Source organism: Bos mutus, chromosome 23, assembly GCF_027580195.1.
Source record: "Bos mutus isolate GX-2022 chromosome 23, NWIPB_WYAK_1.1, whole genome shotgun sequence".
Taxonomy (NCBI): Eukaryota; Metazoa; Chordata; class Mammalia; order Artiodactyla; family Bovidae; genus Bos; species Bos mutus.
Window position 1 is genome coordinate 25,311,796 of NC_091639.1, and position 26,596 is coordinate 25,338,391.

At 45.5% G+C, this 26,596-nt stretch overlaps 1 protein-coding gene across 4 annotated transcripts in view; it reads right to left on the minus strand.

The window, feature by feature from the left end:
* Positions 1–14,861: 14,861 nt before the first annotated feature.
* PAQR8 (progestin and adipoQ receptor family member 8) overlaps positions 14,862–26,596 on the minus strand; it is a 115,400-nt gene continuing 103,665 nt past the window's right edge. For all 4 annotated transcript variants that reach the window (XM_070361367.1, XM_070361368.1, XM_070361366.1 and 1 more), the window contains one exon: positions 14,862–19,572. In XM_070361367.1, coding sequence (XP_070217468.1) covers positions 18,489–19,553 — 1,065 coding nt within the window. In that variant the 5' untranslated portion in view covers positions 19,554–19,572 and the 3' untranslated portion in view covers positions 14,862–18,488. The remainder of the gene's footprint in view (positions 19,573–26,596) is intronic.

Sequence of the window (26,596 nt, forward strand, 5' to 3'; positions counted from 1 at the left end):
GGACAGAGGAGCCTGGCGGGCTACATACAGTCCATGGGGTCGCCAAGGGTCGGACACGACTGAGCGACTAAGCGCAGCACATTCTATTTCTACACCCTCCTTCACAGGCCTTGGTGGGGGCGGGGGGGTCTTACATATTCACCGCAGGACACTCAGTATTTGTTGACTGGAGAGCTACATGGCGCTCCTGTCAATTCTCCGAGTATCTACGATCACTACCTACAGTTGCAATAAAAAGATCAGACCCACGAGGGGAAATACATCTTCCAAGAAAAATTTGTCATAGCAGAGAAGCAAATAAGCGCGGTGATAAATTGTCAAAACCGTAGGTACTCTTTTTACAAAACTTGTTTAAATTATTATCCCTTAAAAAATGTAATCCTGGACTTGAAACATCTTCAAGAAAGGAAAAAACAAGCTATCAGAAGCGCTGAGGAGCTTAAAAAGAAAAACAAAACCCAGATGCCTGGACATTGGATTCATTGGGTTTGAAATGGGGCCCAGGCATCTGATTTTTATAACAGCTGTTTCTGAGAATGAGCCAGTTTAACGGAGTGCAATAGAGTAGCAAGCTTCGCGCCAAAGGCATCCATGTCATGGGTGGTTTACTGCCAATACAGACAAAGGTTTTAGTTTTACTGCTGCTTGTCAGAGTAAATCCCCCTGATGGGTTTCACTAACAGGCGTAAACCTCAGGGGGCCCAGGCCATCAATCCACTAGTAGCAGTGAAGCAGTTCTTGGTGGCTGTCTCCACACCTTGCCCAAAGAGTTTCTTTTCTGATAACACTTGCTCTCCCCTAACTACTTCTAGTTCCCATTTTTGTCCCCCACTTCTTTTTTCACCTTTCCAGATTTTTTTAATTTTTTATTGGTGTAGTGCCCTAATGTAGGTGTTTAATACATTTTTTGAATCAGTGCATTGTAATGATACTAAAGACTTTACAAGTATCTGTCCATTACATTTTATCTTAGCCACTGACCTAGAAGGGCAGTGTGGACAAAGGATGTCACCTGCCGTATCAGTAAATGAAAAGATGTTGCAGCCATTAAGCCATCAGGCACAGAAGTCATCTACAACTGTGCATGCTGAGGGGATTTAGGATGGAGAAAAGCAGGATACTGGTCCTGGATGGTAAGGTGCCTATCAAAGGAATGAGTTCAGTGAGCCCAGACTCTTGCATCTTCTCATATAAAGAAAAGCACTCGTTCATTAACTTGAGATGTCTGGTTTTCTTTAATTAACAGTATTTTTTTTTTTTATGTTCTGACCCCCTGTTCTTTGTTGCAAAAGCTCCTGGCTCCTCCCTTACCTCTTTATGGTTGTAGCTTGGAGCTGAGAGGCTGTCTTCCTGATTTTAGTCCTCAAAAAGTCCACCGAATAAAACATAATTCTCAACTTTTAGGTTTTGCTTTTTTTTTTCTCATTTGACAGAAGTCAGCCACTGGGAGAATATTTCAAGATGGCAAGTTCAGCCTCAGAATCACTGGAAACCATGATCCTTGCTGACTCTTCATGATAAACTTACACTGTTCCTAGTTATACAATCCATCCCCCCCAACCCTGCCACCACCCTTTCTCTTAATTAAAGTAAATCCATGGCATTAGGATACACTTGGTAGAGCCCCCCTGGACTCAGTGCAGAGTTGCACTTGGGTCTGTATTCCTTGGGCTGGGTAGGGCAAGAGCCTGCAGGGCTTGGAAAGGGTGAGTCCTTCCCAAGTTTCTTGTCCTTTATGGCATCTGTTCCTATTGGGGCAGTGCCTTCTGGTCAAATGCCTTTCTTTCCCAGAAGGGCACACTGCTGCTGCTGCTGCTGCTGCTAAGTCGCCTCAGTCATGTCCGACTCTGTGTGGCCCCAGAGACGGCAGCCCACAAGGCTCCGCCGTCCCTGGGATTCTCCAGGCAAGAACACTGGAGTGGGTTGCCATTTCCTTCTCCAATGCATGAAAGGGAAAGGGACAGTCACTCAGTCGTGTCCGACTCTTTGCAACCACATGGACTATACAGTCCATGGAATTCTTGCATGAAAGTGAAATGTGAAAGTGAAGTCGCTCAGTCACATCTGACTCTTAGCGACCCCATGGACTGCAGCCCACCGGGCTCCTCCGTCCACGGGATTTTCCAGGCAAGAGTACTGGAGTGGGGTGCCATTGCCTTCTCCGAAGGGCACACTATGATACCCTTAATAGAGTGTTTTAACTACTTTCAGACCTAGACATGCATGGTGAAGGAAACTTCTCTTGGTCTGTGGCCTCATAAAAATGACTTCACCTCTAAGGAGGTGAAGCCAGGCCGTACTGCATCTGTGTTAAAAGCACAGGTACAGGTCTGTGAAGAAGGCTGGGGGGAGTAGGTAAGACAGGGCTTCAGAAAACTGCATGAAACCTGAGAAGGAGGGTATGATTAAGAGTTTATATCCCATTTCTCCTAAACATGATGATTCAGCATGGATTGCATTCACCGTTTCTCACCTTGTGGAATATACAGGAGAGGGCCAGAGCCTGACCATCCCAGGCAGCTAAAGTGGAAAGTGCCATGTTAGGAAGGCTGAACATAAAGCCTGGACTCAGAAGGCCATGGGGACATTGCATGACCTTACAGGGTGCTACAAAACTTGGGGGATGGAAAAATTAGGGAAGATCAGACTGCCAGGAGGCTGAAAGAGGGCATCTTGGGCAGGATGACATCTCTCAGGGACTCTTGATGGGACAGCAGAGCCTGCAAGCAGTTGCCTAAATAAATCTCCTTTTCCAGCATTTTGCCCAGAGCTGGCTTTTACCCAGAGTTTGTTTACAATCCTGGGACATCGTTATTTTTGAAATAGGTGGGGAAACAGTGGAAACAGTGTCAGACTTTATTTTTTTGGGCTCCAAAATCACTGCAGATGGTGACTGCAGCCATGAAATTAAAAGACGCTTACTCCTTGGAAGGAAGGTTATGACCAACCTAAATAGCATATTCAAAAGCAGAGACATTACTTTGCCAACAGAGGTTCGTCTAGTCAAGGCTATGGTTTTTCCTGTGGTCATGTATGGATGTGAGAGTTGGACTGTGAAGAAAGCTGAGCACCGAAGAATTGATGCCTTTGAACTGTGGTGTTGGAGAAGACTCTTGAGAGTCCCTTGGACAGCAAGGAGATCCAACCAGTCCATTCTGAAGGAGATCAGCCCTGGAATTTCTTTGGAAGGAATGATGCTAAAGCTGAAACTCCAGTACTTTGGGCACCTCATGTGAAGAGTTGACTCATTGGAAAAGACTCTGATGCTGGGAGGGATTGGGGGCAGGAGGAGAAGGGGACGACAGAGGATGAGATGGCTGAATGGAATCACTGACTCGATGGACGTGAGTCTAGGTGAACTCCGGGAGTTGGTGATGGACAGGGAGGCCTGGCGTGCTGCGATTCATGGGGTCGCAAAGAGTCGGCCACGGCTGAGTGACTGAACTGAACTGAGTATCACAGGATTAATATCAAGCAGGCTTTCTGCAATAACTGTGATGCACTACTGCCCTCTGCTGGATAAAAGAGGTACAGCATGGTTTATGAAAAGCAAACTCAATGAGGTTTGGAAGTTCTGGCGGTGTTGCTAGTGAGTGGTTGTGGAGGTGACTTGGGCTTCAAAATCACTGCAGATGGTGACTGCAGCCATGAAATAAAAGACACTTGCTCCTTGGAAGAAAAGCTATGACCAACCTACACAGCATATTAAAAAACAGAGACACTACTTTGCCAACAAGTTTCCGTCTAGTCAAAAGCTATGGTTTTTCCAGTTGTCATGTATAGATGTGAGAGTTGGACTATAAAGAAAGCTGAGCGCCAAAGAATTGACGCTTCTGAGCTATGGTGTTGAAGAAGACTCTTGAGAGTTCCTTGGACTGCAAGGTGATCCAACCAGTCAATTCTAAAGGAAATCAGTCCTGAATATTCATTGAAAAGACTGATGCTGAAGCTGAAGCTCCAATACTTTGGCCACCTGATGCTTAGAACTGACTCTTGGAAAAGACCCTGATGCTGGGAAAGATTGAAGGCAGGATAAGAAGGGGATGACAGAGGATGAGATGGTTGTCCGATGCAATGGACATGAGTTTGGGCAAGCTCCGGGAGTTGGTGATGGACAGGGGGCCTGGCATGGTGCAGTCCATGGGGTGGAAAAGAATCGAACACGACTGAGTGACTGAACTGAACTAGACTGATGGAGGTGACACCTTGCAAGGGCAGGTACTTTGGTCAGATGCTCTCTGTCCTTCATTTCTATCACTCCACGGTCTCTGGAATCTACCAAAACATTCTGGTCAACCACTTTGATCTTTGCTAAGTATGAAAAAAAAAGAGTGAAGAACCCGCAGTGATTTCCAAGCTGATTCTGAAGGTTTAGGACACAAAGGAAATCTTCATTTGACAAAAAAATCATACAATTTAAGTTTAGACTATTTTAGTCTTGCAGTGGGTTCCTTCTAGAGGGTTGAAAAAAATTGTGCTTCTGATGCTTTTTCCTCTAAGTCAAACCCATTCTATTATCATAACTGATTCACTTGGAATTCCCTTCCCTATAAAAAAGTCTATCAAACACAACCTCACAGAATTAGAGATTCCACAGTATGTAAGTTTCCCAAAGATAAGTCCTTTGTTCAGTGCCATTTTCTCAGCTTCCATCACAGTGTCTGGCACCTCATAAATACTCAGTCAACAGTTATAAAATGACTGACCAAGTAAATGAATACTTGAAAATCACCCAATACTTTTCAAACTGCCAGTGTATCCCCTTTACTAGGTCTTTAAATCATCTTAATGATCATGACAACCAGAATTTATTTTTAAAAAAGAAATAGAATATTAATTATCAGGATGTATCAAATGTTAAATGGGTGAAATTCAGTGGAAAAACATTTTAAGATGTATTCAAATACACCCATTGGTATTGTGGGTATTACTGTGGTCAGAGTCAAAAAACTTGGAAAGTGATTACCACCACCCAGCCCCTCATTTCACTGATGCAAAATCCCCACGTCAAAAGAGATTAAGGAAACATGGGTGAATGACTGGTTACTAATTGGGTATTTCTTACACTTAATCCCAATCCTCGCACAGCTGGGAAAGATATTCCTCCTTCAGCATGTGAGGGATCATTGATTCTGGCATCCTGTTTTTGAGACCTCTCTGCCTTGTTATTTCACAGGATGGAGAAAGAGATGTGTTAGAGTGATGGTACAGTAATGTTGATTACAGGTTTGAATTCCAAATGCAGACAGGACGTGAATCCACTGATTCAGGTAAATGACAACCTTGAACATGGGGAGATGTCTTTGGTGCCTCCTCTCCCACTCAGCGGAGAAGGCAATGGCACCCCACTCCAGTACTCTTGCCTGGAAAATCCCATGGGCAGAGAAGCCTGGTAGGCTGCAGTCCATGGGGTCGCTAAGAGTCGGACACAACTGAGCGACTTCACTTTCACTTTCATGCATTGGAGAAGGAAATGGCAACCCACTCCAGTGTTCTTGCCTGGAGAATCCCAGGGACGGGGGAGCCTGGTGAGCTGCCGTCTATGGGGTCGCACGGAGTCGGACACGACTGAAGTGACTTAGTTTAGCTTATCTCCCACTCAACATCTCGATCCATTCTTCATCCTTCTCTCTTCTCACATGTGCAGCATGGAACAGAATGTACACAGCATGGAACAGAACATAGGCAGCATGAGACAGAAAGTAACAAGCCATGTTGAGAGTGCTGAGAGCCACGTTCATGTCCTCCCTGAGTCATGAATGTTTCTATGAACTTGGACAACTTACACGAGTTTTTTTTTTTTTTTCCTTACATGTGTTTTTGGTTTTTTTTTTTCATCTTTACATTGAGAAGGCTGGGCCAGAATTAGTGATCATTAATTGCTTTGAAAACCTAGCGAAAGCTGTCCTGTCTTCCCCAAAAGCACATACTCACAGGTATAGATTTCAGCTATGACTTTATGGAGTTAGGGAGCCTCAGCGGGTCTCAGGTCTAGAGCTGTCCCATCTCTGAAATCTTACATAAGGAGGAGTCCATATCATAGCTCCCTGGAAGCAGAATGATGTGTTGGTTGAAAGTATTGACTGTAGAAAGCTCTTCAGGACAGACAACCCATTTTTACCAATAAATGAATTGCAGGGAAGGGGACAAAGAGTGAAGTGGAAGGGAAACCAATAGATTAAAAGTCTTCAGTGACAAATTAACCAGCTGCAATGTATGGGCCCTGTTGAGATTCTAATGTAAACAAATACACTTTAAAAATAACGATGCCATTAATGAGACTGCTGGGAATTTGAACGCGAGAATGTTAAGGAATTGTTCTTCAATATTTTAGAAATGATCGGTATGGTGGTTTTGCAAGAATGTCTTCATCTTCTCTAAAAACTTTTAGAGATACATACCCAAGTGTGTATGATGGAGAAAACGATAACATGTCTGGTATTTGCTTTAAAATAATATGAGAAGTGAGTCAGGGTAGATGAAGCCAGATTGCCCATTAGTTGACCTTTGTTGACACGATAAAACACTTCACTAACTACTTCTGTCTATTTTTGAATATATTGAAATTTTCTATAACAAAAAGTTAAAATTAAAAAAAAAAAAAGTATGGACTCTGGAGCCAGATGGCCTGGGGCTGGGCCCTGATTCTACCACTTAGCAGCTCTGTGACCTGTGGGAAGTGCCCAGTGACTGCCTTAATGTGGTCTGGGGGACTCTCCTGAATGGGCTGTTTGAAGAGAGACAGGGAACTGGAAAAATAATGATCAACTGAAGACAGAGAAAGGGGCAAGTGTGTTGGGCATGTTAAAGCCTGCGTAACATTTAGGAAGCTTGGTGGCTATCACTTAAGTCTTTCTTTCCGCTTTCCTCTTGGACTCTCCAAACTCTCAGAAAACATCTCATAGATACACAAAGGCACACACACACACACATAGACAGATGCACACAGAACAGACACAAAGATACAGACACAGAGACACAGACACACGCACATACACCTACACACCCCACATCCTTTAGCAGGTAGGAGGGACTCCAAACTCTGAGCCTGGGTTACGGAAAGGAACCCGTTTCCCCTTTGTGCCATGGAGGAGGCTGGGGATCAGGGTTTCCCTCAGCGCCCTGGACCCATGTCCGGTTCCCCTGGTCACCGTCTCCTTTTGACACCACGGGGACGGAGAGCAGACTGTGACTTTGCAGCCGTGGCAGGTGGATGGGTGGCTGTGGGAGATGAGAAGAGGCCAGGACCCCAGAGGGAACTTGCCAAGGGGGCCCAGGTGCCCCGGCTTCACCGGGGTGGGGTCGGATGTGTGGGAACTCCTTTAGCGGCACTGGGACCGGCTGTTCGGAATGTCTTCTCTGAATTTAACCTCCCATCACATGCGTGATAAGCTTCCCGGAGTATCTCCACTGAGTTTACGCGTGAGACCACAGATCTGCGCCTCCCTTTAGTGGGTGTGGGTGGCGAGGCGGGGGTCTCCGTGTTCTCGTCTCCCCCCAGCCCTTCTCAAGCCTGCTGAGCTGAGAGTCCACGCCACTGGGTGGCCAGACTGTGTCAGTTGATGGAGGTAAAAGCTGAGATCGCCTGGAACAGGTGTTAACATCCTAAGGCAGCTATCGCACAGCAGCAGAACCGAGGAGCTTAGACTGCACACATTATGCTCCAACCTTTCTGGAAGCCGGAAGTCAGACATCACGTTCCCCGCAGGGTCACCCCTCCCCTCCCGGCCTCTGGGTGTTCCGACCACCCCTCCAGCCTTGGCCTCCATCATCTCCGCTGTTCTTCCCGCGTGTCTCTGTGCGTCATCCCGGGGCCCTGCATCCTCACCTTCTCTCCGTGTCTCTCTCTTCTATAAGGACATCGGTCACACTGCACTAAGGGGTCACCCTACTTCAGTATCACCTCCCAGTCACTCACATCTGCAGCTGTCATTTCCAAAGACGGTCGCTTTCTGAGATCCTGGGGATTAGGACGTCAACATATCTTTGGGGGAGACATAATTCAAGCTGTAATAGATGTGAGTCAAGAAGTAAAAACGAAGAGGGGGATAAACTGGGGGATTGGGGTTGACATATACATACTTCTATATATAAAACAGATAACTAATAAGGACCAGGGCTTCCCTGGTGGTTCAGCTGGTAAAGAATCTACCTGCAATGTGGGAGACCTGGATTCAATCCCTGGGTTGGGAAGATCCCCTGGAGAAAGGAAAGGCTACCCACTCCAGTATTCTGGCCTGGAGAATTCCACAGACTGTATAGTCCGTGGGGTTGCAAAGAGTCAGACACGACTGAGTGACTTCCACTAAGGACCTATTATATAGCACAGGGAGCTCTACTCAGTACTCTGTAATGGCCTATATGGGAAAAGAACCTAAAAAAGAGTGGATATATGTCTAACTGATTCACTTTGCTGTATTCCTGAAACTAACACAACATTATAAATCAGTTCAGTTCAGTTCAATCGCTCAGTCGTGTCCGACTCTGCGACCCCATGAATTGCAGCACGCCAGGCCTCCCTGTGCATCACCAACTCCTGGAGTTCACTCAAACTCACATCCATCGAGTTGGTGATGCCATCCAGCCATCTCATCCTCTGTCATCCCCTTCTCCTCCTGCCCCCAAACCCTCCCAGCATCAGAGTCTTTTCTAATGAATCAACTCTTCGCATGAGGTGCCCAGAGTACTGGAGTTTCAGCTTTAGCATCAGTCCTTCCAAAGAACACCCAGGACTGATCCAACTATATGCCAATAAAAAAAGAAGCAATAAACGAGTGAGTGGAGCAGTAGGGTTTCCTCCACAGGCTGAGAACCTGGGAACCACATACATGAAAGGATTAGGCTTCCAGCCTGTCAGGGTGGGTCTGAGCACTGCAGGAAGTTTCTCCACCGATGCCTATCATGGTCTGTGATGTGCAGAGGGTGGAAGGAGGAACTCTCACCAAAATACCCACAGAACCGTGGGGGAATACATACATCTTAGTCTGTGATGGGTGGAGAACAACTGCTCTCCAGGGCAGTGAGCCTCCACTCTGGTGAGAAATTTCAGGAGCTGACGGGGAGGGTGGGCGAGTTTAGATAGAATCCACAGCCCCCTGTTCAGGGGGGAGTGATAGAAATCATAATGGTTACAACAACAATCGCCACTTGCACTGATTGAGCACAAAGTTCATGCTGTTTCCTCCCTCCTACAGCAAAATTAGTCAAATTCTGGGCTCATTTGTTCTTGACTGAAAAAATGCTGAATGGAGATGTTTGCTATTAAGTTGCCTTTAAGAAACTGTTTCGGAGAAGGCAATGGCAACCCACTCCAGTACTCTTGCCTGGAAAATCCCACGGATGGAGGAGCCTGGTAGGCTGTAGTCCAGGGGTCACCAAGAGAGTCAGACATGACTGAGTGTCTTCACTTTCACTTTTCACTTTCATGCATTGGAGAAGGAAATGGCAACCCACTCCAGTGTTCTTGCCTGGAGAATCCCAGGGAGGGGGAGCCTCGTGGGCTGCCGTCTATGGGGTCACACAGAGTTGGACATGACTGAAGTGACTTATGAGCAGCAGCAGCAAGAAACTGTTTTAGCCAGAATGGTGCTCTGAGTGACTCTGAGAACTAGGGTATTTTTAACAGGTTGAGGATGAACCAGTGGATGTTGGCAATTTGATCTCTGGTTCCTCTAGTCTCAGTAGTCATATATAGATGTGAGAGTTGGACTATACAGAAAGCTGAGTGCCAAAGAATTGATGCTTTTGAACTGTGGTGTTGGAGAAGACTCTTGAGAGTCCCTTGGACTGCAAGGAGATCCAACCAGTCCATTCTGAAGGAGATCAGTCCTGGGTGTTCATTGGAAGGACTGATGCTGAAGCTGAAACTCCAATACTTAGGCCACCTGATGTGAAGAACTGACTGTTTGGAAAAGACCCTGATGCTGGGAAAGATTGAAAGCTGGAGGAGAATGGGATGACAGAGGATGAGATGGTTGGATGGCATCACCGACTGGATGGACATGAGTTTGAGTAAGCTCTGGAAGCTGGTGATGGACAGGGAAGCCTGGAGTACTGCAGTCCATGGGGTTGCAAAGTGTCAGACACGACTGAGCGACTGAACTGAAGTTGAAGAAAGCTTCACAGGAGAAACATAGGGAATTGACGTGAGCAGGCTTGGTTGTTCTTTGAGCTGCCTGCAGTCCTTGGAGGTTACCCAGGTGGTTGCAGCCTCTGAGACTCATGTGACCAGGTCTGCAGGGGATTCTAGCACAAAGAATATTTAAGAATTTCACTATTGGTGGTAGCCTGGATGGGGAGGGAGTTCAGGGGAGAAGGGATACATGTGTATGCATGGCTGAGTCCCTTCACTGTTCACCTGAAACTGTCACAATATTGTTAATCGGCTATACCCCAATACAAAATAAAAAGTTTAAATTAAAAAAAAATTTTTTTTAAGAAAAGAATCTCACCATTGGTATTATACCAATAATCACAGCCTAGGGACTTTTCTTGACCAAAGTATCCAGAAATGAAATACGAACTGCCTTTATTTCATTTATCTTGAAAAAAGTAAAAAGAAGATCCTCATGACATTTCCCTTTCAATTCTATACTGTTTCCGGTTCACCCAATTGGCAACAAGAAAGTTAGACCAAAGGGCCTTCTACATTCACTTTGTTTTTGTGCCTAAGAATATGGACTCTGGATCAAAGGCCTGAGTTTCTGTGAGATGCTATTACTTAACATTCTGGGGAAACAGTCTGGGGAAATTTTTACTTAATCTGCCAATTTTCTCATTTATAAAGTAGGGACCATAACGTACCTACTTCCCAGAGATTATATGAGGGTTAAAGGAAAGAATTTAAGCAAAGAGCTGAGCGAAGGACTTGGCGCAGGGTGAGCACTAAATAATGTAAACTGTTCAGGTTATTATTATTCCTTATTTGCAGACTCTGCCCTGGACGTTTCATTGCACTTCTACCTGGAGGATTACCCAGAGCGGGGGAGACCTGGGTACAAACCAGAGTCAGTGGAACTTAAGGAAATATCAAAGCCTGTCTGGGAATGGAGGTCAGCATTCTAGGCACTAAAAAAATGGCAGGAAATCTGGGAAGAAACCTGTGAGCACAGGAGTGTGTCCGCAGAAAAGCAATCTACTGAGCCAGGCCCACAAATGGGATAACTTAATGATAACCTGGTTTTGTGTTACCATTGGCAAGCCACAGCATCTGCCCCGTGTTCTACCAGCAAAGCTCATGTACAATTAGCAATGAGTCCACATAGATAAATGCCTCCTCTATAATTTTGTCAGATAGGATTCTCCCCTGGTATTTTCCCACCTGAAATCACAGTAGAAGACCGAGTCCTAACACAGCCCTCACAGTCTGTCCTCAGATGATGACTCCTCCAACCTCTCCATTCATACAGGTTCTCAGTTCAGTTCAGTTCAGTTCAGTTGCTCAGTCATGTCCGACTCTTTGCGACCCCATGAATCGCAGCATGCCAGGCCTCCCTGTCCATCACCATCTCCTGGAGTTCACTTAGACTCACGTCCATCGAGTCAGTGATTCCATTCAGCCATCTCATCCTCTGTTGTCCCCTTCTCCTCCTGCCCCCAATCCCTCCCAGCATCAGAGTCTTTTCCAATGAGTCAACTCTTCGCATGAGGTGCCCAAAGTACTGGAGTTTCAGCTTCAGCATCATTCCCTCCAAAGAATTCCAGGGCTGATCTCCTTCAGAATGGACTGGTTGGATCTCCTTGCAGTCCAAGGGACTCTCAAGAGTCTTCTCCAACACCACAGTTCAAAAGCATCAATTCTTCGGCGCTCAGCCTTCTTCACAGTCCAACTCTCACATCCATACATGACCACAGGAAAAACCATAGCCTTGACTAGATGGACTTTTGTTGCAAAGTAATGTCTCTGCTTTTGAATATGCTATCTAGGTTGGTCATAACTTTCCTTCCAAGGAGTAAGCGTCTTTTAATTTCATGGCTGCAGTCACCATCTGCGGTGATTTTGGAGCCCAAAAAAATAAAGTCTGACACTGTTTCCACTGTTTCCCCATCTATTTCCCATGAATGATGGGACTGGATGCCATGATCTTTGTTTTCTGAATGTTAAGCTTTAAACCAACTTTTTCACTTTCCACTTTCACTTTCATCAGTAGGCTTTTTAGTTCCTCTTCACTTTCTGCCATAAGGGTGGTGTCATCTGCATATCTGAGGTTATTGATATTTCTCCCAGCAATCTTGGTTCCAGCTTGTCTTTCTTCCAGTCCAGGGTTTCTCATGATGTACTCTGCATATAAGTTAAATAAGCAGGGTGATAATATACAGCCTTGACGTACTCCTTTTCCTATTTGGAACCAGTCTGTTGCTCCACGTCCAGTTCTAACTGTTGCTTCCTGACCTGCATACAGATTTCTCAAGAGGCAGGTCAGGTGGTCTGGTATTCCCATCTCTTTCAGAATTTTCCACAGTTTATTGTGATCCACACAGCCAAAGGCTTTGGCATAGTCAATAAAGCAGAAACAGATGTTTTTCTGGAACTCTCTTGCTTTCTCCATGATCCAGCGGATATTGGCAATTTGATCTCTGGTTCCTCTGCCTTTTCTAAAACCAGCTTGAACATCAGGAAGTTTACGGTTCATGTATTGCTGAAGCCTGGCTTGGAGAATTTTGAGCATTACTTTACTAGCGTGTGAGATGAGTGCAATTGTGCAGTAGTTTGAGCATTCTTTGGCATTGCCTTCCTTTGGGATTGGAATGAAAACTGACCTTTTCCGGTCCTGTGGCCACTGCTGAGTTTTCCAAATTTGCTGGCACATTGAGTGCAGCACTTTCACAGCATCATCTTTCAGGATTTGAAATAGTTCAACTGGAATTCTATCACCTCCACTAGCTTTGTTCGTAGTGATGCTTTCTAAGGCCCACTTGACTTCACATTCCAGGATGTCTGGCTCTAGGTCAGTGATCACACCATTGTGATTATCTGGGTCGTGAAGATCTTTTTTGTACAGTTCTTCTGTGTATTCTTGCCACCTCTTCTTAATATCTTCTGCTTCTGTTAGGTCCATACCATTTCTGTCCTGTATCGAGCCCATCTTTGCATGAAATGTCCCCCTGGTATCTCTAATTTTCTTGAAGAGATCAGGGTCCTTGCAATTCTTCCCTCTGCTGGAGAATAAAACACAGCTATTTCCCTGCCTCTTTCTGTAGTCTCCCCTGATCCCAGTTAAAGCTGCACACTCACCCTGTCCCTCTGCCTCCTCCTGCCTTGCTTTCTCCTTGGCACCATCACCTTCTAACACATTAGCTATTTTTTAATGGCCACACAGCTTGCAGGATCTTAGTTCCCTGACCAGCAATTGAACCTGTGCCCTTGGCGCTAAAAGCGCGGAGTCCTAACCACTACGCCACGAGGGAATTCATGGCTTGTTGTCTTCCCTGGAGGCTCAGACAGTAAAGAATCTGCCTGAAATGCAAAAGACCGGGGTTCCACCCCTGGGTAGGGAAGATTCCCCGGAGAAAGGAATGGCTACCCATTCCAGTATTCTTGCAGAGAGAATTCCATGGACAGAGGAGCCTGGCGGTTACAGTCCATGGGGTCACAAAGAGTCGGACACAGCTGAGTGAGTAACACCCCCCTTTGCTGAGCGTAAGTGTCCATCAGGGCTGGAATTTGTTTTGCCCATGGCTGCATCCTGGTGCCTAGATCAGGGCCTGGCATCTGCAGGCTCAGTGTTTGTGGAGTGACTGCCATTGGATCAGGATGTTCCACAGGCTGGCTCTGCCTCCCGCCCAAGCCTTTCTAGCAGAGGACTCTCTGAGGGCTTGCTTCGCATTTCAGAGTTCTTTCAACGAGAGATAATGTATCCTTGGCTTTGTATCATGAGCCAGTATCCCAGCCACAGTGCCATCACAAATGTCAGAAGGGAGTGTCACATGACTGACAGCTGAGCCAGACTTGATTTTTTTGTACTCTACAGAATCAAAGTATTAGGTTGCCCAGGAGTTCCTAATTTCCAGCTTTTCAGGAAGTTCTATATTACATTGCTCATTAACTTATTGACAACATTTTGACATGACTTACCTTACTCTGAAAGGATTCATTTTAATGATGGGCCAATGATGTATCTTTTTTCTCTATTTTATGGCATTTTCATTAAAAGTTTTTTTTTTAGTATCAGTTTTTTTTTTTTTTTTTGGCTGTGCTGGGTCTTCCTTGTGGTGTAAAGGATTAGTTGCTATGCTGCTTGTAGAATCTTAGTTCCCTGACCAGGGATCAAACCTTCATCCCCTGCATTGGAAGGCAGATTCTTAACCACTGGACCACCAGGGAAATCCCTGGCATCTTCTTTAAAAAGCATGTATTATTTTAAAATGAGAAATAACCAATGACTTTGGGAGGGGGTAGGGATTCCTACTGAGTATGCATACCTCTTTTATGAGGTAAAGACTTGCCTGAATTTCTTATCTGGCCTCTGATCAATTTCTATTGATTAAGGAGGCAAAGAACTCTGGTTGGTAACACAGCCTCTAGGCAGAGAACGCTATTTTCTTCCTGTTATCGTGATAACAGAATCACCTTTTCCACAGCTATTTAAATCTAATAGGCCACAGAATCCTTTGGCTGTTGGGTGACACATTTCAAACCATAGTTACCTATTATGATATAACGCTCCCCAGGTGTGGTACTAGTGGTAAACAATCCGCCTGCCAGTGCAGGAGACATAAGAGACGTGGGTTCGAAGATCCTCTGGAGTAGGAAATGGCCCACTCCAGTATTCTTGCCTGGAAAATTCTATTTTTCAGGCAGAGGAGCCTGGTGGGCTACAGTCCAAGGGGTCACAAAGGATCTGACACAACTGAGTGACTCAAGCACACACAGTATACAATAGTATAATTCATAATTTTTAGGCTTCAAAAAATATAATCCATCAACTCAAAAAGTTTGGAATATTTAACACCATTGTCCATGAGATCAGAAATATTTATTCAATTAGATTGAAATCCTCAGAAAAATCAACTCCATAGCTTTTGAGGGGAGGGAGGTGCCATTTGATCTACTACCAAGTGGGGATTTGGGGAGGGGCAGGTATTTTGGGAGCTTGGGGAGGGAGATTTGTTTTTTTAAGCTTTTATATTTTCCTACCTCTAGGTGGCTATGAAGTGTCCTGGTCTCCTTCTGACAATGTTTGTCTAGATAAAACTTTTCTTTAAGACAGACCTTGTCAAAGACACAAGGTGGCTGTTGAGAGTACAACAACCCATTTACAAAATGTTTAATGGTCATTTGTGTAAGTCGATTTATATAAACAGAAAACAGTTCTATGTTTTCTTTGCCAAGACATCAAGCGAAACACTAGGACCAACACAATTAGGCTGAGGCTTTGGGGACAATGGCCGTACCTCCTCTGAATGAGACTTGAGCGCCATCTGGAGGACTCACTTGAAACTACAGCACGGCAACGGAAGAATCTCATGTTTTCAAGCAACCCGGTACAATTGGGGAACTGATGGACAGCAGAGGCAGGAAAGAACTGCCTCCATTCCGTGGTTTGAGCGCCTACTATTTCAAGCTTCCACCGGAGGATTGAGAGTAGTGTTACTGAGTGAGGTACTTTCAGCCGAGGTGGGAGATAAAACCATAACATCTGAAGAGCAGCAACATTAGCTTCTTAGTAAATACAGGTCAGGAAGTGTTTGCAAGAGGGAATCAGGCAAATAGTTGCCCAATTTGTTGCATCTTGCTATCCCCTCTCCTTACGTTGAGTAGAGGGGTACACACAATATCCACTTTATTCCCAAGATATAACTGACTGATAGTTAAGTTTTTTTAGAGGCATTTACATTTTAATAGATTGAAAGTCTTAGTAAAAAAAAGAAAAAAAGAGACAGAGAGAGAGATAATAGCAGAATTTCCAGTAGATGTCAACTGTTGGCTTTGGTAGAGTAAGAAAAACCATCTCCTTTATTAAATACTTAATTATTCCTTTTAAACAAACAAGGTCGCTTCCTCACTGATTCAGTCATTTTAATGAAATTGTTTTAAAAGGAGTGTGTAACCCTCAAGAATCTGAATAGTGAAAAACGCCTGCATTTCCTGTTTCTGTATTTCTCATGAGATACTGGAATTTCTAATGAGATAGTAGTCTCCTACCTCAATGCTTTTCAAATATCTCTGGTGAAAAAATACTTTTTCTTTTTAAATTTCCAATCACTTGGTGGACCAATGCTTGGGTAAATTAAAATCAAAATGTTATGAATTTTATGTTCATATCTAAAAACTTAGTGTCGCTCTGTATGTGTCACAGACTGTTTCGTGTGCAGACTGGCATTGGTCTGTGGATGGCATAGAGAATCACCCCTCTAGTCTCTCTTTAAAAATACTTGCATTTGGCCTACAGATCTCTGCCCACCATAGCCACCATGGTTACATTCAAGAGCTTGACTTACACTTTTCTTTCAACTTTTACAAGAAGAGAGTCTCCAAATCCATAATTATGAACATTTCAGATGCTTTCTTGTCTCCATTTTAAACTGACCCTCTACCTGCACTGTGTTGATGCAACTTTCTATTCCTTTGTTTATCAGTTCAATCCCGTTCAGGGTCCCTAACTTTACTGGCGGTGAATTTGGCCTGGATGCCAGAAGCTCGTGTAAGACACATGGGTAGCACAGAAGTTCAGATATTTGAGGATTCCCAGGAGGAATCCACCAGGAGGAAACAACATAGCTGACAAGACATATGCTTTCTCTTTTTTTGGCTGCCCATGGCACATAGGATCTTAGTTCCCCAACCAGGAATTGAACCCACACCCTCTGCAGTGGAAGTGTAGAGTCCTATTCACTGGACCACCATGGGATTCCTGCTGTGCTTTCTTGATATAAAGATTATAGGAAAGCTTCAGTTGAACTTTTCTCCCCCAAAAAACACAGGTCGAAAGAGTCTTCTGACGGATAAGCGATTCCAGTGTTCTGAGTTTCTTTCATCCGCCGGTTGAAAGGCAATGAATTCTCTTTTCTTATCCCAATAACCTCAAACAGGAAATTCCACATGGCGGTGTATTAAGTGTTTGTAAATTTTCATTTATAAGGCACAAACCCTACACATCTCTCAAGAGAAAGGGGAAAAAAAAGATGCGAAGACAGTAACCTAGGAAGAGAGGAGGTTCATCAAACTGGAGTGAAAAGCCACCTCCCTTTTTAGTAAACAGAGACCTTATACCGATAGGAAATGCAGTCTTTGGGGAGGGTTTCAATGCAGCCCCCTTCCCTGGATCACTGCAGAAGGCGGTCCTCAGGGGGCTGCGAAGCCAGGACACATCAACTGTAAGTACCCACCCCCACCCCCCATCCCACAGAAGCTGCTGGCCAGTGATGTCCTAGCCGAACATTCTGCCTACAGGGTGCTCAGTTCACCAGCCTCACCCAAAGGAGCCTTCGGGGACCAACCTTGCATGAGTACACACACATGCCTGTTCTGGGGCTTGATTTAAGCTGCTCTAAGCTGAGGTACAATGCTTTCCCAAGGACCGTGAACTAGGATAGTTACATGGGTCCTTCATGGGGCAGCATCTATTTAAGAGGCTGGACCTTGAGTTCCTCTTGAAATAATCAGATCCCTAGAACCAATTCACTCTACCAGGGGCTTTTTGAACATGCTGGTGAAAATCTGGAGAAGATTATCTGAAGAAAGCTCCAGATCTTCTGGCATGTAAGGCAGCCCTAGTAGATATCAAGTAATCCTGCAGTGCACAGGGATAAAACAGAAGGGTCCCATGACACCAAACAGTAGCCATGCTTACTGGCTGGGCCTCCTGATGGCTCTTGGCACTGTATTTTCTAGTACCGTTTCCATTAGTATTATATGAGAGTAAATATCCTGAATGTCTGCCTGGATCCAAGCATTTCCCGGAAGCATGACTGCTTCATCGTCCTCGCTATGCCCATGCAAGGTACAGCTGGGAGTGAATAGCACTCTGGAGAAAACAGCCAGGCAGACATCATCCTGAGAAAAGCGGGCTAGAGAAGGGACCAGAAGTCAGACGAATCCAGTATCCAATCACCAAAGACCAGCATCGCAGAAGAATGCCCATTTCAATACAGTGTGGTCCAGCCACCTTGTAATTTTTTCAGTCCAGTTAGATTTTCTCTTTAGTCCAGGGCTGGCCCCCGGAGGCCACAGTCAGAATTCTACTCAACTTTCAGGCATGAAGATGGTTCTTAATTCCGTGTCCAACGAACCTTAGCCGAGGTCCCTTCCCTTCCTGTGTCTCGTAAGGCTACAGCCCAGAGGATGAAAGATAAACCTTTCATTCACGACAATGATAACAAAACTCTTGGAACCTTTGGCTTCCCAATGCCATAGCCATAGCCACCCTTGGAAATATGTACTCATTTAAAAGCCCACTCTTAAAAACACGAAGTCATCTCCTACTGTTGACTCAAGTTCTCCCCAAATCACGACAGGCTGCCTCCACACCACGCCCCACCTGGCAGCCTCAGGAATCTTTCTTGGTCAGTCTGGCCTTGATTTTTTGTCTCAAGAAGGCTGCAGTGCCTGCACTGCAGCCCACCACGAGGAAGAAGGAGAGGCAGGCCAGGTAGATGGACAGGGGGCTGTGGCGTGGCAGGTAGATGTCCTGTCGCCCCTTATAGTCCAGGAGGATGGCCTCCAGCTGGGAGAGTGTGCAGACAGACAGAAAGGTGTGGAAGATCTGGTGCCCGTGGCCCACGATGTCACAGGAACCAGGGAAGTACTTCTCCGGAACCGGGCAGGAGAAGAAGTAGGCACTGACCAGGAAGAAGATGATCTGGAGGGTGTGGTACCAGGCCGCTGGGTCCTGGCAGCCAGACAGGTGGCATAGAACCACGCGATGTACCACGGGGCTGATGTCCAGGATGTAAGCCAGCCCGGACGGCACCACCTGGCAGATCTTCCTCATGACCGGGTAGGGCCGGCGGTAGCGGTACTTGGCGTAGCAGCAGCCGGCGCAGGATAACCAGCCACAGAAGGCGGCGGCGGGCAGGAAGAGGAGCCAGAAGTGCTCGTACCAGGCTTGGTCGGAGGTGTAGAAGAAGTGGACCAGGGCGCTGCCGTACTGGTAGACGCTCACGCCCACGTAGTCCACGAAGTAGAAGGTGTAGTGCGAGAGCTCCGACTTGGACTGCAGCAGGTGGGCCAGGAGGCTGAAGGTGAGGTACGTGATGGAGGACAGGACATAGACGAGCAGGGGCAGCGTGTAGGCAGAGGCCCACGGCAGGCCCTCGGCCTCCACAAAGGCCCAGAACCGCAGGAGGACGGCCAGGGCCGCCAGCAGGTGAGTCCAGACGTTGACCACCTCATTGTGTTTCTGAAAGAGGCTGAAGAAGTAGTAGCGCCACTCATGGCCGGTGGGGCGGTACCCGGCGCGGATGTAGGGCTCCCGGAAGAGCTGGGGCACGTCGGTCTCGGGGACGGTGCCGGGCATCTTGGGCAGCCCATCCTCCAGGATCTTGGGCAGGCGTCGCAGATGCTGCCCGCTCACGGACAGGGTGCTCAGACGCTCCAGGATGGCGGTCGTCATGGCTGCCCCGGGATGCTACCTACAGGAAACAGTAAAAATGGGCAAAGATGCCGTGAGAGAGGGGCAGGTTTTCTAGTGCAGCTGGGCAGGCGGGGACTGTAGACAGCTTCTTTGAGCCTCATTCTTTTTTCATATGTAGAATAATAGAGTTGGACCAAGGTCCCTTACTGTCCTGATATTCTGATTTTGACATCTCTTCTACCCTCTACAGTGTGAGGCAAAGTTGCGTCTTGTAAAATGGAATGTTGCTGCTAAGTCACTTCAGTCATGTCCGACTCTGTGCGACCCCAGAGATGGCAGCCCACCAGGCTCCCCCGTCCCTGGGATTCTCTAGGCAAGAACACTGGAGTGGGTTGCCATTTCCTTCTCCAAAAGGGAATGTTAGCAACCCTATTTTTATGACATCTACCAAGTAACTAAGGGTACCTTTAAAGCTTTGCTAGATGATATTTGCTAGATGGCTCAGTGGTAAAGAATCTTCCTGCCAATGCAGGAGACTCAAGAGATGCAGGTTCGATCCCTGGGCTGGGAAGATCCCCTGGAGAAAGAAATAGCAATCCACTCCAGTATTCTTGCCTGGAAAATCCCATGGACAGAGGAGCCTGGTGGGCTATAGTCTCTGGGGTCACAAAGAGTTGAACACAACGAGCACACACCCTTAAACAAGACAATATTAAAATGTAATCAGACAGGCTCTAAAAGTACAAAGTATTTTACTGAAATACAAAAATGATCAATGTTGATATGATGAATGAGAGTCTACATTTCTTGAGCACTAATCTTAAATTATCCACTAATTTCACTGAGAACTTGAAAATCTGAGATAAGCAATAGTAACTTGAAATTCAAGGTCATCCATAGGGTGGTAAAGACCAAGGAATATTCTGGGAAATCTTAAGAGTTGAACAAAATTAACATGTGGCCTAAATTTAACATGAAATCTAATTGCAAAGATTGTGTGTGTGTTTAAATTATGCTCTGGAAAGCAAGTAGTTTTGGACTCGCCTTTCCTGAGTACCCAAATCTGTATCCAATAAGTTTCAGGCTTCAAAAATTTAACTTGCACTTGGAATTTTTAGGTGATACATGAACCAGATGAGCACGGTGATTATTTCATAAAAGAGCTGCAAAATTTCAGATAAAGTTACTGAATAAAGCAATAGATTTTCAGTCTATCTACAGATACCTTCATATTCCTCAAACTCTTTTCTTCAGAAAAATTCAAAACCTGATTGATTCAAATGTCCTCCCTTTCTTTAGAGTCCTTTAGCAAAGGATACAGCAGTGTTTCTCAGGGCACTGCAGATTTTAGCCAAGAAAATGTCATCTTCCCATACACACTTCTTAATCAATATTAAAAGGGAAAAAAATACCTCATCGGGTCAAAAATGTAGGGCATGAAAATTAATAAAATGTAAAAAAAAAAAGTCTAGGGAGACTTGGAGTTAAGCGTTTGGGTGGCTGCTCCCTGGGCGACTTTGGGCCAGTCACAGACCTTGCCAAGCTTCAGTCTCTTCATCTGTAAAATGGGGTGATCATTGTCCATATTGGGTGCGATGTTTTGATGGTTAAATGAGAGACTCTAAATAAAGTGAGGAGCACTCTGCCTGGCCCATCTGGGTGCTTGAATGTCAAATCCTGCTGCTATGTTATAACTGGGAGCTGGGCTCTGTGCTGGGGTATGGAGACTGATTAGATCTGCTCCCTGCCTTGGAGGAGGTCAGACTCTACAGGATGGACAGATACACAGGTAAATCATGACAGAAACCTGGGATGAGTGCCCCACGAGAGGCGAGGGCAGTTCACTGTTTCTTGTGTTTTAGCAATTGATAAAATATATTTATTTAAGGACAGTACAGGGGCCACCCATAAGCGATACATGAATAGAACAGAGAACACACATCCAAACAATCCGAATAAGAGACATACTTGTTGCCCACAGACCACGAGGTCTCTGTAAACAACCAAAGCAGAAGGTGGAAGGGGTGGGTGAGCGGGCTTTTCCAAGTGACCCCTGAACTAACTTTTAAGGAAAAGTCAGAATTCCCAAGAGACAATGGGGAAGTGGGTTTGGGTTGGGGTGTCGGAGAAGGCAGTGGCACCCCACTCCAGTACTCTTGCCTGGAAAATCCCATGGACAGAGGAGCCTGGTGGGCTGCAGTCCATGGGGTCGCTGAGAGTCGGACACGACTGAACGACTTCACTTTCACTTTTCACTTTCATGCGTTGGAGGAGGAAATGGCAACCCACTCCAGTGTTCTTGCCTGGAGAATCCCAGGGACGGCGGAGCCTGGTGGGCTGCCGTCTATGGGGTCGCACAGAGTCGGACACGACTGAAGCGACTTAGCAGCAGCAGCAGCAGCAGTGGGGGTAGAAGATGTCCAGGCAGAGAGCAGGGTCAAAGCCCAGGCTCCCGAGGAGGGGGCCCTTGTGTGGCTGGAAGGATGACGCTGGCTCCAGAGATCTGGATCCCGTTGACATGCCTGCAGCGCCAGCCTGGGCTTTGTCATCTGGGAAGCAGAGCTAATGACATAGGACTTTATGATGTAATGCCTGTAAAGCGTTCAACACGGGGCTTGCTCCCAAATCCTCAACTGGCAAAATGTTGCCATTATTATGACATGGTTGGTGGTTGGTGCGAGAGGCAGGGGGCATTGATGAGCAGAGGGCCCAATGCCTGCTCTATACCGGGTCCTGAGACATCTGTTTAGCCAGCACTCACCATGGATCCCCCATCAGGATCCGGCTGTGAACTGTGCCCATAGAGGAATTAAAGACACCAAGAGAAACTAAGAGTCAGTCAGAAAGACAGAAAGAGGGGAAGCGGGAAACGGAAAAAACAAAAAGGTATCATTTGAATACCTTAATTCATTTAAAAACAAGAAAACAGAAAGAGGAAAAGCTAAGCAGTGCTTCCGCTATCAGCCAGCAGAGGGATCCAAGAGCCCGGAGTTTTAAGTTCGGTACAGCCTCGCCTCCAGCTGACCTCTGTGGCAGTTGGTGACTGAGCACAGCAGGGGAGGTGGGGCATGGGTGGGGTGCACTGGCCCTGGGATCGATGGATCCACTGCAGGGCTCGGCCTGGAACAGGACGGCACCGAAGCTAAGATCTGTGTTGGCTGAGAAGCTCTAATGGGAAAGCAACGCTCGCGGGGGCCTTGGGGAGCTAAAGGGCTCTATTCTTTACACACAGGTTTTACCATGTCTGGTGAAGCACAGAGGGAGATGAAATGAAAGTTATCAGTTTGGTTTTACTGTTGAAAAAAAAAAAGAGGTGAGTCACTGGGGGTATGAGCTGTGGGAGAAGGAATCCCGGAAGAAGCTCCTTGCTATGCTCCACCCGCATTGCCCACTAAGTGCTGTGTGCTTAGTCGCCCAGTCGTGTCTGACTCTTTGCAACCCCATGGACTGTAGCCCGCCAGGCTCCTCTGTCCATGGACATTCTCCAGGCAAGAATACTGGAGTGGGTTGCCATTTTCTCCTCCGGGGTATCTTCCCGACCCAGGAATCGAACCCACATCTGCTGTATCTCCTGTATTGCAGGTAGATTCTTTACCTGCTGAGCCATCAGGAAAGCACCCTACTACCCCCTTAGACAGGCTTAACTTCACCAAGACAGAGTGGGCACTGCTTCCAGAAATAGGCATCCAAGGGCCAGCTGTAGGGACTTCCCTGGTTGGTCCAGTGGCTTGGGCTCTGCGCTCCCAGGGCAGGGGGCCTGGATTCAATCCCTGGTTGGGGAACGAAATCTCACATGCCGCAACTAAGACTCAGTGCAGCCAAATAAATACAAATATTTTAAAAGGGGTGCCAGCTGTAAAGCCTGAGAGCACTCTTTGGAAGAAACCGCATCTTGACGCCGTGGCGCTGGTGCAGGCACACACACACCCAGCTTTCCCTAAGGCCCCTCCTGACTCCCCACCTCCACCCCCAAGGTGCCCTAGCTCCCACCTACCCTGGCCTTGCCTCCCCATCACACTTCTCTCCCAGCCCCTGACCCCTGGTGATGCATTCACTTCCCCACCAACAGCCAGTCCCTTTAAGGGCAGGGACTTTGTGGTGTGCAAGTTCTCAGGCTAAAACGGTTTGCAGCATATAAAATAATCATACCCTTGATCATGATTTACCGAACAAACAGTTCTTTAGGCCCAGACATACAGCACCAATTTCATTCTGGTCTGCCAGGTTGAAGGGGGAAAAAAAAAATCATGGTTTGTAAGTTGGGAAGTCTGGCTGTTAATATTTGCTCTACACAATGAGCTATGTGGCCATGCCCAAGACATTTAACTACTCAAGGTCATTCTCCTCATAAATAAGAGTGGGTGGGAGATGTTTTCCTGTCTCTCTACGTCTTAGACAAAAGAGTCAATAATGAAAAATGAGCAGTAGCTGAACGGTACTTTGAAAAGACAAACCCTGCACATTAAAATATCAGCAAGATTTGAGCTAAAGAACACACAGACGGGTTACAATTAGTAACTTACATATTTTGTACCTTATGATTGATTTTAATGCAATCTTTGAAAACGGAAATGGAATTTAATAATTTTGGATACATTTATAGATTCTTCATAATACCTCCCCCAACTGCTTTATATAGAGTTTAATTAGATTTAGATTGTAATAGGATTGGAATCAAAAGTTCTGTTTCTTGAGTATAATATCTGTACCATGAAAGTACTATAAAATATTACATCATACTTTGGACTATTTAGGAGTCCAATCTTAAAGTTTATCTCGGGTTCTCCTTTAAAACTATTAATAAAGCTAATAGTTTTACACCTAGAGTATGCCATCTAAAAAAAAAAATTAAAAGCTGCACATTTGGGAAATGGACATAGTTTGGCATTGATGATATTTTATCTGGAGGCCAAATAGAGGACTCTTAAGGCAGTGATGTTCCCTAATTACAAGGGCCCTAGGGGAACTGACTACAGACTTGGAGTAGCCAATTCCCTGGAGAAGCCTGGATGAGGAATTAGCAATTCCAGCCCTACCATTCATATAGGATTTTAGGCACATGGTTCAAATTCTCTATACTTGTGTCTTTGTCCATAAAAATGAAGGAACAGTCTCTACACGTTCGAATGCTATGAAATTCTGTCATCCATCTGGGCTAGGTTTTGCTATGTGCTGAAGGTCCAGCCGTGAGCTGAAGTCACCAACCAACAGACCCAGTGACATCACCTCGTGTCACTGTCGTGGGGGGAGGAGGCTCACACAGATGGCAGGAAGGTGGCCTGCTGGTTGTTGGACAGAGAACAAAAGAGCAGCAATTTCCATCAAAGAGGGAAGAAGAAATGCTTCCAGAATCCATAGATACCCAGCCTCACACAATGCTACAAAACCATAAATGACTGAGGAGGAACAGTGGCCAAAATGCCAGCTTGGTGTCTGTTTATAAGGCAGGGAACCCTGCTGTGAGCAGCCTTTGGTCTGACCAGAGACTTAAGTGGACTTGCAACAGCCTCAGAAAACCCCAGGACCTCCACAGTCATCCATCAAGTAAGAGGCCTCTGGGCGCACACTGAACTTGGCAGCCGCATCTGCCAAGGATCAGACCACTGTTTATAAAGTCATATTTTAAAAGGCGGCAGTACCAGCAGAATTCTATTATTAGCAGAGACAATTTTAACATGGGTTCAGACTGACCAGCTGTTAACGCATATCCACTCCATATTTAAGAAAACCTAAAAAAACAAATAGGGGCTTCCCTGGTAGCTCCTTGGTAAAGAATCTGCCTGCCAAGCAGGAGATGCGGGTTCGATCCCTGGCTTAGGATGATCCCCTGGAGGAGGGAATGGCAACCCACTCCAGTATTCTTGCCTGGGAAATCCCATGAACTGAGGAGCCTGGCAGGCTATATAGTCCACGGGGTCGCAGAGTAAGACACGACTTAATAACTGAACCACCACCACCACCAACAACAACAAACAAATAGCATTTCAGCATCCAAAACTGGGAGCTCTGATTTAATGCTGATAAATCTATACAATGAAATACTACACACCCTTTAAGATAATTATGTAGATATATTGCACTTGTTGCTATAGAGAGATGCATGTGACAGAAATGTGTGCTCCATTGTTTCTCACTGTTCTGGCACTTAGAACAGCACATAGTAGATGCTCAACAAAGACTTGAATAAATACATGAATGAAAGACATTATTACAAAGGAGCAAATTAGAAGTATGCATCCCATTTTTGTAAAGATATACCTATGGCACAGAGAAAGAATGAAATATAATCAGAACATCAATACAGATATTTCAAAGTGATGGATGCGTCAATACTATTGTATTTTTGACAATGGGTATTTACTACTTTTATAACTGGAAAAATGAACTTATTGCTATTTTACAAATAGGAATATTTGACACAAATCTACAAAAACTGGTAAAATGATTTATCAGTATATTTAATTAGTACATCCTTCTCCCCACCTGCCAAAACATTCCAGCAATATAAAGGAATATATACTTACTTGTGTTATCCTGTGGATTTCAAGCTCAACTAGTTAGTATATCATGCTAATGACCTCCTTGTCAGAAGCGTCGACTGGAGAAAAAATACACAGCCTAAAAGTTGCGAATTATGTTTTATTAGCAGAACTTTCCCTAGCCCAACCTGTGTATGTCTTCTGGGTAACCTGTGGCCAAAGTTATTAAGATAAACCACTTGGAAAGTCAGAGAAAGACAATACCAGGGGAAATGTTTCTTTTTAAATCACTAAATCAATCTTTTTAAATCATTGAGAAGAACTAAAATATGTTTTGGAAAAAGACCACATTTCCTAACTTGGAATATATGTCATTGCTAAGAACTTGATACTTCCCCAACTGAGATGATGGCGCTCTTCTGTTAACAGATGTCCTCTATTAAACAAAGCAAGTGTGTCCCTCAGGGCTAAATAAGCAAACTAGACTCCAGTCAGCAATATTTGACTAGGTAGCTTTAAACTTACAATAGATTCATGGATTTTCTTGGCAACCTTGGCTTTCTCAAGAGCACAAAGTCAGAATGTCTTTGTAAAATATTTAAT